The 17,674-nt window shown below is 42.0% G+C and overlaps 1 protein-coding gene and 1 pseudogene across 2 annotated transcripts in view; one reads left to right on the top strand and one right to left on the bottom strand.

Annotated features, from left to right (window-relative positions):
• The window catches only part of LOC311583058 (uncharacterized protein), a gene marked incomplete at its 5' end in the record, with an annotated part of 149,935 nt that overhangs the window by 18,409 nt on the left and 113,852 nt on the right, over window positions 1–17,674 (bottom strand). Inside the window, one exon of the mRNA XM_084756407.1 lies at window positions 16,744–16,783. Within this exon, the coding sequence (XP_084612533.1) occupies window positions 16,744–16,783 (40 nt within the window). The remainder of the gene's footprint in view (window positions 1–16,743; window positions 16,784–17,674) is intronic.
• On the top strand, window positions 109–833 carry LOC311583059 (large ribosomal subunit protein eL8-like; annotated as a pseudogene). The gene has a single exon. The product of its transcript is annotated as a large ribosomal subunit protein eL8-like (transcript).

The following is a 17,674-nucleotide window of genomic DNA, read 5'->3' as shown; positions in this document are numbered from 1 at the left end:
TCATGCAGTGACAACAGGAAGGCATTTTCCCTCATCCTAGCAGACAGTATGGAAACTGTCTTATGAAGGGACACAAAAACACAGATGTGCTCCCTCCTCCAGCCCAGCAAGATGCCCAAGGGAAAGAAAGCCAAGGGGAAGAAGGTGCCCCCCCCCCCGCCGTGGTGAAGAAACAGGAGGCCAAGAAGGTGGTCAACCCTCTGTTTGAAAAGCGGCCCAAGAACTTCGGCATCGGGCAGGACATCCAGCCCAAAAGAGATCTCACTCGCTTCATCAAATGGCCCCGCTACATCAGACTGCAGCGGCAGAGGGCCATCCTCTACAAGCGGCTCAAGGTACCTCCCGCCATTAACCAGTTCACCCAGGCCCTGGACCGGCAGACAGATGCCCAGCTGCTTAAGCTCGCGCACAAGTACAGGCCAGACACAAAGCAGGAGAAGAACATAAGGCTGCTGGCGCGAGCGGAGAAGAAAACCGCTGGGAAAGGGGACGTCCCAACTAAGAGACCACCTGTCCTTCGAGCAGGGGTCAATACAGACACTACCTTGGTGGAGAACAACAAGGCTCAGCTGGTGGTGATTGCCCATGATGTAGACCCCATTGAGCTGGTGGTCTTCCTGCCTGCCCTATGTCAAAAGATGGGGGTCCCCTACTGCATTATCAAGGGAAAGGCCAGGCTGGGGCGGCTGGTCCACAGGAAGACTTGTACCACTGTTGCCTTCACACAAGTTAACACGGAAGACAAGGGTGCTCTGGATAAGCTGGTGGAAGCTATCAGGATCAATTATAACGACAGATATTTCAAGATTTCCTTGAGGTTGATAGGTGAATAATATTCCAGTGTGTAAATATACCACAGTTTCTTTATCCATTCTTCAGTTGAGGGACATCTAGGTTGTTTCCAGATTCTGGATATTACAAATAAAACTGCTATCAACATAATTGAGCAAATGTCCTTGTTGTGTGGTTGGAGAATCATTTGGGCATATGCTCAGGAGTCGTATAGATGGGTCTTGAGGTAGCACTATTCCCAATTTTCTGAGAAAAGACAAGATTGATTATCAAAGTAGTTATACAAGTTTGTAATCCCACCAACATAGGAGGTGTGTTGCCCTTTCTTCACATCCTTGCCAGCATGTGATGTCACTTGAGTTTTTGATCTTAGCCATTGTAAGATGGAATCTCAAAGTTGCTTGATTTGCATTTCCATGATGACTAGGGACATTGAGCATTTCTTTAACTGTTTCTTGGCCATTCAATATTCCTTTGTTGGGAACTCTCTGTTTAGTTCTGTACCCCATTTTTAATTGTATTGTTTGACTTGGTAGTTTTTAATTTCTTAAATTATTTATATATAATTTGGATATTAGGGGATATTAGCCCTCTGTCAGAAAGAGGTCAGGTTAGTTTTTTAAAGTGATGCTGTTATAAAATGGGTCCATTCTCTATTTTTCAAATGTTTTTACAAATAATATTGGAATCTTCTTCACAGAAAAAATCTGTGCACTCAGCATTAAAAGTACAATATTTTGCAATTTTTATTTTGGTTATTGGGGCTATATGTAATTCTTGCCAAGACTGCATAAAACCCAGTGCTTGTAACAGAATTTATTAATGTGTCAGGAGAAAAAAAAACCCAGCATGGAAAGTCTACAAAGAGTTTGCGCCTTCAAGAAATAGTGGATAAGCCTGCAGTGGTGGCACATGCCTTTAATCTCACCACTTGCTAGGCAGAGGCAGGTGTATCTGTGTGAGTTCAAGGCCACCCTGGTCTACAGAGCTAGTTCCTGGACAGCCATAGTTGTTACACAGAGAAACTCTGTCTAACCCCCCCCCCCAAGGGTAGGATAAACAAAACCATTTACAGTAACAAGAAAGAGTTATAAATTGGGATATTGGAAAGTAACCACAAGCTATGAGACACATGGAGAAAGGAATACAGAGGTGAACAAATATTTTGTTCTAAATGTGGACAAAGTGTCTTCTGATATCCTCAGAAGACCAGATGACCATCTGATGGGGGGCTGAGAGGACAGCCTATCAGTGTCTTTCTGGTAAGTCACTCTTGCCTGGGTCATGGGATTCCATCACTATTACAACTGGGAAGGGTCATCTCTCAGTCAAAAGGCCTTTCTCTGTACTTTGGACAAGAAAGATGAACCGAATCCAAATTGGCCATAATGTGGGGCTCTGGGTATCATTTCTGAATCCCAGCAAAATATCAATAGACTAACAAAATGGCAAAATATGATATCAAAGAGCCAGCCTTTATTTATTTATTTATTAAAATATTTATTTATTTATTTATTATGTACACAGTGTTCTGCCTGCATGTACTCCTGCAGACCAGAAGAGGGCACCACATCTCATTATAGATTGTTATGAGTCAGTATGTTGTTGCTGGGAACTGAACTCAGGACGCTTGGAAAAGCAGACACTGCTCCTTAACCTCTGAGCCATCTGCCCAACTCCACCTTCCTAGTTTTCGTACCTGGTTGTGAGAAGTCATGATATGGGGTCTTGATACTACTGCTCTATATAGCAAATACCAGGCCAGCCAGGGCCACATAGTAAGACCCTACCTCAACAACCAAAAGTTAAATAAAAATAATGGGCACACTTGAACAAATCAAAATAAATTCAGTTTATCAGTCAGTAGTGTATGCTCAATTTTCTTAACCAATATATTTTATTAACAACTTAGTGACCAAGCATATGTCACTTATAACCCGACTAACCAAAACAATAGGAAATGAGGATTAATGGACACAATAACAAAACCGTAAGGATATCAGTTCCGAGGAACAATTCTCCTGGCACAATCTGGAGGATTTCTTCTGCTGAAACCTAGAGTAACCAGAACCCGGAACCTCAGCAGGAGCTGGAGCCCCAAAGCCTTCCCTCAAGCGGTTCTCTCTAGGAGCATCTTGAACTGCAACGATGAACAGCCAAAACTATCCCTAGTCTCCAAAAAGCCCCGCCTCTAGTTCTGGGCTCATTTATCTATCTCCTCCCAGAGTCTGGTCACAGGATCTTTTCAGCCGGCAACAATCAAGCTCCCGCATGAGGTGGTTGGTCTTCTAGTGGATTAACCTCACCTGTTCTCCCACAAGACCCTTCCAATCCTGCACTTGGGATCCTAAAACACAGGTTTATCTCTCCTTCACTGTAGTATTTTCAAATGTCAAAACACAAGGTATAGACCGAGAGAATTATGTCTGTGGTGGAACAGACACCATACTAACATCAACAATACATGAAAAATGGAAAGTCACAAATCATTAAGAGGCAAAATCATGAGTAAGTACTTTAGCTATGGAAACAAATAGCCTGTGAGCATGTGCAAAGTTTTCTCTCAGTAGCATCAGAGGCACATATGTTAAGAAAAAATATCATTTCACTAGAAGACCCCCTCTCCAAAAAATGTTTTCATGGCAACTGACAGGAAGGCACTTAAGTTTCCTATCTCCTTGCCATCACTGGGGTAGGCTTAGGTACAGGGATGGCTAGCTATGAGGGGAACTACATTTCCCAGAGCCCTTTGCAGCAAGCTGTGACCATGGCACTCATCAGTTTCTTACCAGTTACATCAGTGGAATGTCTGGGTGCTCTGAGTGCTTGGATTTCAACAGCTTGTATCTGCTCTTCCCTTGGGCAAGCCAGAATACAAACAAATTCAAGACTCAGTTTTAGACAGGAAGCCATGTCACAGCTCTAGACTCTGGTAGTACCGCAAAGTGGGAGGAGCCTGAGTAAATGACTGAAACTAAGGGATCCTAGCAGGGCGACAACACACCTCCACATTTACATGAGCAAGGAAGAGACTTCTCCTGAGGAATGGTGAGAGCACAGTTCTAATCTCAGCCATTCAGGGGCCTCAGGTGGGAGACTGTTGTGACTCCAAGAGCAGCCTGAGCTACTAAGTGAGATCTAGGCTATCCTGAGCTACACTGAGACTGTCTCAAAATGACAATGACAATGTAAATAGAAGGCTCTATATTTCATGTCACAGTTTAATATTACTGCTACTGCTACTATTACTGTTATTCACATTTGTAATTAGATATGTGTAAACACAGACATACATATATGTAGGTATGTATGTATAGTCTCACTCTATGTAGCCCTGACTGTCGTGCAACTTACTATGTAGTGCAGGCTGGCTTCAAATCAGAGTTCTGTCTTCCTCTCTCCTCAGTTGTGAAATTTCATGTATGCACCACCATGTCCAGCGTTTTTCTTTTTCTTAGAACAATATAGATGGTCCATTAACTACCCAGTTGGTCGATTCCTGTGACTGTTGCATGTAGTGTGTTGTGTTCTCACGCTCGCCTGGTAGAAGCATAAAAACCCCAAGTGTGACAGACACGTGGAGCGTTGCTATGGTATGGCTACTCAGGATTGCAAAACTACAAACAGCTCACATTTCTAGGAAAAGTGGAAGTTCCCTGTGGTGCTTCCATGTCCTGCAACACTCCATATCAGAGAATATTTGGTATACTAATGAAATAATGGCTGCTGGTATTAGTTAGTTATTGATATGATAAAATTAAGTAAACACCGAAAGTCATAGGAATATATATTGATTATTCCCAGTGCTAGAGATGGAAACTACATTCCTGTCCCTTCCAGACAAACACTTTACCACTATCCTACAGCCTTTGCATTGTTTAACCTCATAGTTTGAAAATTACAGATATATATGTGCATATATACATATGCAGCTCTGGTTATGAGTATCCATCATTAAAATTAACAACTTTTGATAGACCTTTACATTTCAAATATTACTAGCCACACCCTGCGCTCCTGGAGCACAGCCACAAGCCGACACACAAAAGGACCAAGCAGCTGCTCCCATCCTTACCTTCGACTTGACTTTGCTTCTTGGCTACGATCTTCTTCTCATTTTTGAATGTGCTCAGTGTGACCCTTCTCCAGCTGCTCTGGAATTGCTTTCAATGGACAATTTCTTTCTGCCAGTCCTCCTTGGAGAGCTAAAGGAATCTCCTTTTGGCCTCTGCTCAGACTCCAGCCAGTGCTGGGATCCTGCCATGCAGGCCACAGCTGCCTTCCATCCTGCCTGCTAAATGGAAGGGATGCAGCCCTGGGCTGTCGTCCAAAGGGATGGATGGCAGTTATCTTTGGAATTCGCGCAGCAGTTTCGAAGGGCAGCGGGGGTGTTAATGCTCAGAAGCACCTGCTTCAGCACAGTGAAGTTACTGTCTAAGGAGCATACTCAGCATCCTCTGCTTCCCAGGTTTCCAGGCACCTGGGCTCTTTCTGGGCTGCCTCTTGGCTCCTGCTGCCCCCTAGCGGCCACAATGATACATTCCCTAGAAACCATGCTCCTGCCCTCCAACCAATCAGTGCTGTTTGTGCTGGGACTCTGGCAGGGAGAGAAAGGCTGTTTCTGGCCTAGAATACCTAGGCCAGGTGTGGGCCCTATGGTGGGAGGAGACAGCACTCATGAGCCTAACCCTGGCCTCTGCTCTTGGGTCGTCCTGGAAAATGTATGCCTTTTGTGGCCAAGCCGAACAGGTCCCTGTCATCCTGAGGTTGATGAAAGCATTTAACTAGGGGACTGTGTACACTGTCAGAAGATGAGGCCATGACCATCCTGAAGGTGAGCATGGAAACAGGTAGACATATGGCTGGAATAGCAGCTGGGAGCTTATATCATGAGACAAAAACAAAGAGACTGATAGACACACTCACATACACACACACACACACACACACACACACACACAAACACACACACACACACAGACAGAGACAGAGCGACAGACAGAGAAGCAGAGACAAAGGGACAGACAGAGAAGCAGAGACAGAGTGACAGACAGAGAGGCAGAGACAGAGACAGATGTTAGTGACTGTTTTACAAATGTGTGTGTTCGCGGGATGGCTGATGAAATGGACATCATTAATGTGAACCTGAGCCAGCTAGGCAGCAGCTGAGGAGGGGCCGGGGTCACAAGGCAGCCACAGTGGCACAGTGCATGCAACCGCGCGGGTGAACCAAGGCTGCGGGCCCTCCAACCTGCCTGCCATCGCTCTTGGCGCTGTAGACCTTAGCAGAAACCAGCTTGTACCATACAGCAGACCTAAACAGCTCCCTGACAAGTGGCAGCAGGACCTGTTCCACAGAGGCTTCTGGGGTGGAGTCGGCATGGAGATGAGTGAGAAGCTGCTGGTGTCAAACGTCGGAGTGCCAGACGCTGATATTCAGGAACTCTTTGCTGAATTTGGAACGTTGAAGAGAGCAGCTGTGCACTAAGATCACTCTGGATGAAGTTTAGGGACAGCAGATGAACGGAAGCCCAACGCCCTGAAGGCTATGAGCAGTATAACGGTGTTCCTCCGGATGGCCATCCTATGACATCCAGCTTGTCACATCATAACGTGATACACAGAGAAGTCCGGCACGAAAGCATTGACAGAGGTATCATTGCAGGAAACCATGGATCGAGGGTTTTGGTGGTGGCGGCACCAGGAGAGGAACCCGTGGAGGCAGCCAGGGAAGAGGTAGAGGCATTTGCGGGAACTCAAAGCAACATCTTTCTGCTGAGGTGCTGGATGCACAGCTGGATGCTTAGAAGGCAAGGATGGACACCAGCTAAACAGCTGAGCAAATCCGCATGCGTAACTGGACTCAGGAGCCTTGGCCATGATCTCTAGAGGGAAGGATGGCAACTGCACTATGTGGGCAATGTTGGGTTTGTTTCTCGGTTATCCCCCCACTCTTTGAAAATAGAGTCTAAAAACTCACGTAAAGGCTTTCCCCTCCCCCTTTTAAAATTCTGAAACAGACCTGTTATGTACCGAGTTATTTTTGAGGTAAGTTTTACTGATTGCAGTCGGGGAGAAGGTGTCACTTTCACTTTTGCCATAATAAAATAGAAATGTGTGCAAAAAATAAAATATAAAATGTCGGTGTTTGTTGTGCTTTCTCTATTAAACTAGCTAGCACCCAAATAATTGAAACTGGCCTACTGTATTTCTGTAGTAAGCTTGACTGCATAAGAACTGAGCAGTGTTAATCTTCTCCTGACACTCTTTGCTAATCTGGTTTCCTCCCAGTGTGAATACCCAGACACTTGCACTGTATGGATGTCTCTGCTCCAGCTGCTCATTTCTCATGGAGGCTGCTGGACCTCTGCTGTGGATGAATCCTCTAAGTCCTCTCTCTTCCTTCTCCTTCCCGAGCTGCCAGGAAGTCCATTCCTATTCCCTGCTCAGCTTAGTGATTGCTGTTAAGCTGTTTTAATGGTATTAGGAGAGGACAATTGGGGAACACAGTTTACACAGCCTGAAGACAGTACATTTTCAGAACAAAGATTGCACCTAGCTTTGGGGGAGGGAAGCAGAGAAATAAACATTTGAATCTTTACACAGTACACATTGACATAATGTCTATGAGAGAAAGAGAGGGTGATGTCCAATTTTAAGTGAGGATATACCATGTGTGTCTCTATGGATGTGGGTTAACTCACTCAGTATGATCATTTCTAGTTCCATCCATTTGCCCACAAATTTCAGGATTTCCTTGTTTTTAATAGCTGAGTAGTATTCCATAGTGTAAATGTGCCAAGTTTCTTTATCCATTCTTCCACAGAGTGACATCCAGGTTGATATTCCAAATAAGGCAGCTATGAACATGATTGGGCTATGGCATCCATCTTAAGGAAAAAGACACCTAGTTAAAAGAAAACTGATTGTATCATAATGCTAATTTTTAGTTCTTTATAAAAGTTGTTGTTTGCTCACTTTGTTTGCTCTCTACCAGATAGACGAAAATGCTGCCTTGAGTACACATGACGTACTTAATGTTCCTCTTTTTTTTTTTTTTCGGTTTTTCGAGACAAGGTCTTTCTGTGTAGCCTTGGCTGTCCTGGACGCGCTTTGTAGAGCAAGCTGGCCTCGAACTCACAGTGAACTGCCTGCCTCTGCCTCCCGGGTGCTGGGATTAAAGGCATGCGCCACCACGCCCGGCTCTACTTAATGTTTCTTATATTCTCTTCTAATAACCATTTTAACGTTAATATTGTTAAATGTGTTGACAAAACAGGACACATTGGGGGTACATCTCCTACTCCTGGCCTTGTAGTAAGGAGGCTGACCCATGAGAATCAAGAGGTCCAATGGAGCCTTGACTAATAACTGACATGCAAACCAGGCTGGATAACAAACAACATCTCAAGGGAATTGTGAAAATATGAAAACTAAAACCAGCACAACTACCCACCACCTTTTCACAGACACCACTACAGGAAAAGTATGATCACAACCTGACTTATACATAAATGAACAATGGACCACTTAGATGATGGGATCCCGTTCAATACACTGCAGCAGGAAAATATCTGTCACCACGGGACAGTGCAGTGCAAACAGAAGATGAACAGAAGGCACAGGAAGCATGTAAGGATGTCCTAATAAAGTCTACAAATGGATTTGCCACGTGATATCTAAAGTCTTTCTCAAAGCATTCATACAAATAGGGTTTTCTCATATATGAGTTCTTTCCTACTGCCTGACATCAAAGGTGTTAAAATACTTCAGAGCTAGGGACATGGCTGAGCAAGTTCATTCCCTGGACCAAGGTGAGGGTTTTGATAACTTCCTGTAACTCCTGCTACAAGATTAAAAGGATTAATCCTCTTGGAAACCAGCAAACAGGTACACACATGCTCAGTCTCTCTCTCTCTCTCTCTCTCTCTCTCTCTCTCTCTCTCTCTCTCTCTCTCTCTCTCTCTCTCTCCCCCTCTCTCCCTCTCTCCCCTTCTCCTTCTCTGTCTCTCTCCCTCTCTCTGTAACACACACACACACTCACATGCACACTGACATAATTAAATTAAAACAAGTAGTTAAGCAAATATTTTTACCCATGAATGTTTTTCTCATTCGTTCCTGTAACTCAGGTGTTGAGGCACCTAAAGGCTTGCTTACCTACAGAGTTTTCCTCTATCATAAATTGGTTCATGTAACAGAGAGCAAGCATGTAGGCTTGAAGTCAGAGAAATCAATCCTTCTCAGTTGGTGGTATCATTTGGGAAGACTTAGGAAATGCTGCCCTGCTGGAGGAAATACAGCACTTGGCATACACAACTTTCTCAGTTCCCACTCTCTGCTTCATGCTGCAGGTGCAAGGTGTGAGCTCTGAGCTTCCTGCTTGGACCCCCAATATATCACACTTGTTGCATTGCTGCTTTCATAATAATCCCATATCCCACGAACCATAAGCCAAATTAAACTTATAAATTAACCTTACAAGGCAACTTATAAGTTACCTTAGACATTATGTTTGGTGACAGCAACAGAAAAGTCACTAACACACAACATAAAGTTTTACACCTGGATGCGTTATTTTAGGTAATTGAAGGGAACTGTGAAAGCTAAGTGAGTTACCTTATTGTTAAATTCACCGGGCGCTGTCCATAGGAGTTTGTAGTCCAAAGATAACAGAGAGGGGCACCATGCTGTTAGAATAGGTTGTTGATGCATGTCCCATTCTTTTCTCCAAAATAAATATTCCATGTAACTCAATGGAAGTCTGTACGCTGAAGGTCTTACCAAATACTTTCTAGTCATAGACTCCTGACAGTAGGAATCTTTTCAGGTCCTCAAAAACACTGTGATATGCAAAGGTTTTAACACACTGATTACACACTAAAGGTTTTGTGTTTGTTTTTGCTTTTGGTGTTTCGAGACAGGGTTTCTCTGTGTAGCCTTGGCTATCAGAGACTCATTTTGTAGACCAGAGTGGCCTCAAACTCACAATGACCTACCTGCTTCTGCCTCCCAAGTGCTGGGATTAAAGGTGTGAGCACACTGAAGATTTTAATATTGTGTACAGAAACCATGATGTGCAAAATATTATCACACCAACTACAATTATGGGTTTTCTCTGCAGCACGACCTCTTCTCAATATTGCCAAGACTACTGCTACATGCAAAGACTTTACTACATCGCTTATTCCTATGCACACAGCTCCACTACATGTTCTTTCTGCATTAGTAGGTAAGGGTACTGTGAGAAGGCTTTGCCACATTGATTATGTTTATAGGGTTTCTCTCCAATGTATGTTCTTTTATTTATTCGAAGATGACAGTGGTTTACAAATGTTGGCAACAAGGAGGGGAAAGCCTGTCTTAAGTATTGTTTTTTTGTTGTCAGCCTCTGTCTTCCCTAATGTTACTATTGCTGCAAAGAAACATGACCAAAAGGCAAGTTGTAAGAAGTTTATTCAGGGTACACTTCCAGATTGTATTCTATCACTGGGGCAAGCAGGCATGGAAGTCAAGCAGGGCTGGAAACTGGAGGCAGGAGCTGATGCAGAGGACATGGAGGGAAGCTGCTTAGTTTCTTGCTCTCCTTGGCTTGCTCAGTCAGCCTTCTTTGAGAAGCCAGGACCACCAGCCCAAAGGGGGCAACACCAACTATAGACCTTCCCCCATGGATCACTAACAGAGAACATGCCTTACAGCTGGATCTCATGGAGGCATTTGCTCACCTGAGGTTCTTCATGCCTGATGACTCTAGCTTGTGACAAATTGCAACACAAAACCCATCAATACAGCTTCCATTTAATCACAGGTTGAAATGAAACTCAAGTTCCCAGGTCCTAGGAGAGCTGTGGACTTCACCATAGCTGACCAGATTTCATTAGTCATCTTTGTACCTCAATGCGGTACAAAGCGGCTCTGTTGAGGAGAGGTCCTTGGGACTGGGAGGTCTTGAAGCATTGGTGAACAGAGATAAGCAAGTGACAAACAGAGCAACTCAAAATTGAGTGTATTATGCAGCTAAGTAGTCTCTGTTGTTAAACATACATCTCAAAAGCAGGGGGGCTTGTGGTTACATTTTCCCACAGAACAGATTCAAGGAAGTCAGTGAGCAATCAGGCACACACAGTTCAGGTGCAGAATGCAAAGTTGTTGTGTTGTCATCTTTTGAACTACAACTTAGAATGAAACAAAACAAGGTACAGAACACACAGCAAAGACATCGTCACTTGTACGTTATTGGCCTGGGATCAATATGTATGTGTTCCCTTTGTCCAGGGTCAACGTTCTACCCCTAACGAAACCTGAGCCTAGAATGGTGTGCCACGACAGTTTTTTTCCTTTTCTTTAGTTCCATCACCTCACATCTGAGGATCATGATTTGGAATTTTTGAAATCCACTCTTTCTTTGTAGGCCATAATATAACTTATTAACTAATGATTAATGTCTACTTACGCCTCTTTCAATAAGAGGAAGTGAAGCAGAACTACTCTGGACATGGGCAGGACCTGGTTGCAATCCCGAGTCAGGGTCGAGTCATCTCAAAGGAACGCTCCTGGTAAAATGTCCAGAATTGGGAATGAAGTAGAGGTAATATGAAAGAATAGATTGGGGGCTGGAGAGTTGGCTCAGTGGTTAAGAGAACCATCTGCCTTTCCAAAGGTCCCCAGTTCAATTCCCATCACCCACATGGCAGCTCACAACTGTCTGTAAATCCAAGATCTAACACCCTCAAACAAATGCACGTAAATTTAAAAATAAAAAAAAGAAAAGAAAGAATAGATTCCAGCACAATGAGGGAAAAGAACTTCAGGTTTTCTCCTGGCAGAAACATAAGCGCCAGTCCAGGACACGCTCCCCTTTTGAGAGGTCGTGGCCTCAGGCCTGTGTAGTATTTGTAATACAGACTCCACTGGAGGGAGGAGTAATGACTCCTCCTAACCACAGCTTTTACTCATCTTTTATTCCTCAAAACATAATGCCTCTTGTTAATCACACACACACACACACACACACACACACACACACACAAACAAATCAAAACAAAACAAATGGGTATGATTGGTTAGAGTGTAAACCCTACATCTGGTTTCCGTTGACATACATCACCTGCATAAGGAAAGCCCCTATCCCTAAATCCTGATGGGTGGCGAAATGTAGCTGTAACTTGCCTCAGATGATTATGGTTTTCAAGTTTAAAAGGTCTCTAACGTTCTAGCTCAGGATTGGAGGTCTGTGTGTTGTAGTCAGCTCCCATGTATGTTCAGTGGCCCTGATCAATCAGTAGTGCCTTGATTACTATACACTCTTGTGTGTTTCATTGACTTGGGGGTGTGAGTTGTGTTGGATCTCAGTAGACCCCATAACACAAAGGCCTTACCTCATTCTTTCCATTCACAGAACTTCTCTCCAGTACAACTTCCTTCATGATGATGAGCACTATAGAAATGTACAGTGGCATCACCATGTAAATACTCTCATTAGGTTGTTCTTCCTTATGAATTCATTCATGATGGAATGTACAAAAGCTTCATCATATTCATTGCACTCATGATGTTTCTCTCCTGTATGAATTCCGTCATGGTTTTGAAGATGTCTGCGACATGCAAAGGCTTTACCACATTGGTTACATTCATAGGGTTTCTCTCCAGTATGTGTTCTTTTATGTATTGAGAGACTACTATGGCATGCAAAGGGTCATAGGCGCATTGATAGGCGTTTTCTCCAGTATGTATTCTTTTATGCCTTTGAAAATGAGTGATATGCAAACTTTCTACCACATTGGATATTTTCATTGGGTTTCTCTCTGGTATGAGTTATTTTATGTATTTGGAGACTATTTTTTTTTTTACTACACAGAACCTGAATTTGAAACTAAATTAAACATATAAATGTACATGAAAGTTAATGGCAAAGCAATTGGGAGCTGAATGCAAGATTCAATCTAAATGAATATAGAAATATGATGAAAAGATGTAATTTTAAATATAGTTAATGCAAAAATATCAAATTCATCACTACTGGAGAAAGAGGTGTATGATCTTATTGCCTGCATTAAGACAGACAGAATCAGGGCTGGAGAAATGGCTCAGTGGTTAAGAGCACCGCCTGCTCTTCCAAAGGTTCTGAGTTCAATTCCCAGCAACCACATGGTGGCTCACAACCATCTATAATGTAATCTGATGCCCTCTTCTGGCCTGCAGGTGTACATGCAGACAGAGCATTGTATACATAATAATAAATAAATAAAATCTTAAAAAAAAAAAAGCGCCGGGCGTGGTGGTGCACGCCTTTAATCCCAGCACTTGGGAGGCAGATGCAGGCGGATCACTGTGAGCTCCAGGCCAGCCTGGTCTACAAACTGAGTCCAGGATGGCCAAGGCTACACAGAGAAACCCTGTCTCGAAAAACCAAAACCAAAAATAAAATAAAATAAAATAAAAGAGACAGACAGAAGCAGTTCCAGAGCTAATGATGAACTCACTATTTACAGAAGGATGGCAACAACATTCACACCATGTGATCTTGCTGACTGCCGACTGCAAGCTCTTGGCTAGAAGCAACAGAGAAAATGTACCAACATGTTACTTTAGAAAATAAAGGGTCACTTTAATAAAGTAATTCTGCCAGAGGAAATAAAGCCCTGAGTGTAAACATGTGAGCTCTACAACACCAAATATCAACCAATCCATTCATAGTACTAAATATACAAAGTCAGCATGGTCTTTTTAACACAGTACTGTTTATAATAGTTCAAACACAATCATTACCATGCACAATTTCAAATATATAACAAATATTTTTATTTTGAGACTCAGGGTATTTGTTTATGAATTATGAGACCTATATACAATGAAAGTCATACCCACACAATCAAGTATTTTAATATGCTTCTTAAATGCAGTGACCTTATTCACACTTTTCTGAATTGGCCACATCAGTTTTCAAAATGTAATTGGAAACTATTATGATGTGCAATGTCATTACGATATTGGATACGTTGACAGGATTTGCTTCCAGTGTGTGTTCTCTCATGCCTTTGAAAATCACTGTGACATAAAAGGCTTTAGCACATTGCTTACATTCATGGAGTTTCTCTCCAGTGTGTGCTCTTTTATGTACGTGGAGACTATGAGATATGCAAAGGATTTACAACACTGCTTATATTAATATGGCTTCGCTCCACTGTGTATTCCTTTATGTATTTGGAAATTACCGTATTGTGCAAAAGCTTTACCACATTGCTTACATTCATAGTGTTTCTCTCTAGTACATGTTTTTTTATGCCTTTGAAGATCACGGTGCTGTGCAAAGGCTTTCCCACATTGTTTACATTCATATGGTTTTCTTCCAGTGTGTTCTTTCATGATTTTGAAGATAACTCTGCTGTGCAAAGGCTTTAGCACATTGCTTACATTAATAGGGTTTCTCTGCAGTATGTGTTCTTTCATGGTATTTAAGATGACTGTGTTGGGCAAAGGCTTTACCACATTGGTTACATTCATAGGGTTTCTCTCCAGTGTGTGTTCTTTTATGTATGTAAAGACTATAGTGATGTGCAAAGGCTTTACCACATTGCTTACATTCATAGGGTTTCTCTCCACTATGTGTTCTTTCATGACTTTGAAGACTGCTGTGCTGTGCAAAGGCTTTACCACACTGCTTACATTCATAGGGTTTTTCTTCACTGTGTGTTCTTTTATGTTTTTGGAGATTACTGAGACATGCAAAGGCTTTATCACATTGCTTACATTCATAGGGTTTCTCTCCACTATGTGTTCTTTCATGAATTTGAAGATTAATGTGCTGTGCAAAGGCTTTACCACATTGCTTACATTCATATGGTTTCTCCCCAGTATGTGTTCTTTCATGAGTTTTAAGATGACTGTGGTGGGCAAAGGCTTTACCACATTCCTTACATTCATAGGGTTTCTCTCCAGTATGCATTCTTTCATGAGTTTGAAGACTCATGTGATGTCTAAAGGCTTTATCACACTGCTTACATTCATATGGTTTCTCCCCAGTATGTGTTCTTTCATGAGTTTTAAGATGACTGTGGTGGGCAAAGGCTTTACCACATTCCTTACATTCATAGGGTTTCTCTCCAGTATGCATTCTTTCATGAGTTTGAAGACTCATGTGATGTCTAAAGGCTTTATCACACTGCTTACATTCATAGGGTTTTTCTCCACTGTGTGTTCTTTTATGTTTTTGAAGACTACTCTGATGTGCAAAGGCTTTACCACATTGCTTACATTCATAGGGTTTCTCTCCAGTATGTGTTCTTTCATGATTTTTAAGATTAATATGTTGGGCAAAGGCTTTACCACATTGCTTACATTCGTAGGGTTTCTCTCCACTATGTGTTCTTTCATGACTTTGAAGTTTATTGTGCTGTGCAAAGGCTTTACCACATTGCTTACATTCATAGGGTTTCTCTCCGTGGTGTGTTCTTTCATGAGTTTGAAGATAAGTGTACTGTACAAAGGCTTTACCACATTGCTTACATTCATAGGGTTTCTCTGCAGTGTGTGTTCTTTTATGTATGTGAAGACTATAGTGCTGTGTAAAGGCTTTACCACATTGCTTACATTCATAGGGTTTCTCTCCAGTGTGTGTTCTTTTATGCTTTTGGAGACTATTTTGACATGTAAAGGATTTATCACACTGGGTACATTCATACAGTTTCTCTCCAGGATCAACTCTTTCAAGTCTTTGAGTATGACTGTGATATTCAAAGGCTTTATCAAATACAGGATATTCGAAGGGTTTTTCTCCCATTTGATTTCCCTCGTTCCTGCAAAGATAATTGGCACATGTGAAAATGTGTCACTTTCATTACACTTATGAATCGTTTTATCTGTATGAATTAATTTTACACTTTGGTCTAATGATAAAAAAAATCAGACCTTATCACTATGTTTACATTTATGGTGCTCCCCTGTTTTGGGGGTTGTTTTGAGACTTTGAAGATAACTGTGATGGCCAGAGCATTTATTACATGGTTCATGTTTGTAGCATCCTTTTTCTATAGGTTTTCATGTACTTAAAGAAAACAAGAAGAACTCAGAGCTTTCCCACATTGATTCCATTCATAAAATTCCCTAAGGTGTGAGTCATACATTTACAAGGTGAACCAGAACAAAAAGAATCTCCACATTCCTAGTACTCATAGGGATTTGCTGTATCGTGAGTCTCTGGATGGTTCCAATGAAGTTGGAAAACCAGTGAACTGAAAATTTGTATCACATTCAGAAAGTCTACTCAAAAGTGGTGACTACTACATAGCTTCTGTTTGTTCTGGGACACAGAGGTACGGTGCTTCTTTTGATACTGTTTGCTCACATGGCCTGTATCCATTGTGACATAAGATATAGCTATTAAAAGAAGAATAACAAGAGAAAGGGCTCCACATTGCAGTCACACACTTTGATGTTTGTTCCTCATAGACATGTGGTGTAAGGATTAAGGTTTCTCCACAACAACCTTCTTGACTCTCACGAACTGTCCCCTCACTAAACTGCTTTACTCTAGACTATGTGCTTATTAGAAGTTTTGAACATATACTTATCATTTATCCCATAGGTGTACTTTCTGAGCACATTGAGATACATGCTACACATATAACACGCTATGACACTAAGGGAGCCAGGTGTGGTGGCATACACCTTTAATCCCAGCACTTGGGAGGCAGAGGCAGGCAGAGTGCTGTGAGTTCCAGGCTAGTTTGCTTGGTCTACAAAGTGAGTCTAGGACAGCCAAGGATACACAGAGAAACCATGTCTTGAAATACCAAAAAAAAAAAAAAAAAAAAAAAAGACGTTGAGTGACATGGTTTTGTGAGAATGTATTCATCCCCAATACACATAAAGCAGTGCTTTCCTTTAAAATACGCAGGACATGTTAAATTTCCTTGGGAGGCATATTCATATCAGCTTGCACATGAGATTTACCTTTCATATCTCCTAGATCTTTGACACTGTTCTTCAATAGTGTGGTCTCGCCAATTGTATCCTAAAACATAGTAACACAAAATATATGATATATCTTTGGAAATTAGGTCAAAATTACGATACTCCCTTCACTGAATCAGACAACCATGCGTGACTTAATCACCTCATCCCTCCTCATTTTCAATTCAAATTACAAAACAGCATCAATACTAAAGAAACACTTGCCCTGTATTTTAAAAATTGAAAACAAAAAATTTTGTCACAGTCTTACCTACAGTGGTGAGATTCCAATAGGTGTCCAGCATCACATCTTTGTAGAGATTCTTCTGGGAAGGATCCAGCAAAGCCCACTCTTCCCGAGTGAAGTTCACATGCACATCATCCAAGTTCACTGCACCCTAAAATGTCCCATACATGTGTACAACAGGAAGCATGATAGTGACCACACTGGAAATGTATAATTCTCTGACATAGAATTCATATAATTCTAGGCTTCGTTCACTTATTTCCTGACACAGAAGCTCTAATGTCCTTACCAAGTCATGTTAGGTGACTTAGGTCACCTAGGAAAGTGAATAAGATTCTCCTCTATGATTTCTGAACCCTTTGAATAGGTTATAGCCTTTAAGAGAAATGAAAATTAACAGATAAGGAAACAGAGAAAGAGAGCATGAGAGAGAGAGAGAGAGAGAGAGAGAGAGAGAGAGAGAGAGAGAGGATTGTGAGAAGCATCAACAGTACTGAAGCCACATCGAAAAACTGTATGAACTATTACTGAAGACAAAAAAGAAAAGGAAAGAAAAGAAAAAAGGACAAGCTGGTTTACTGGATCATCTCTTTAATAAGAGGGCTCAGGAGGCAAAGGCAGGGTCATCTCATTGAGTTGGATGACAGACTAGTCTATACCATGAGTTCAGGGACACACAAAGGT

Source organism: Acomys minous (assembly GCF_964271855.1).
Source record: "Acomys minous genome assembly, chromosome: 14".
NCBI lineage: Eukaryota > Metazoa > Chordata > Mammalia > Rodentia > Muridae > Acomys > Acomys minous.
This window is presented reverse-complemented; position numbering and strand designations above follow the sequence as displayed.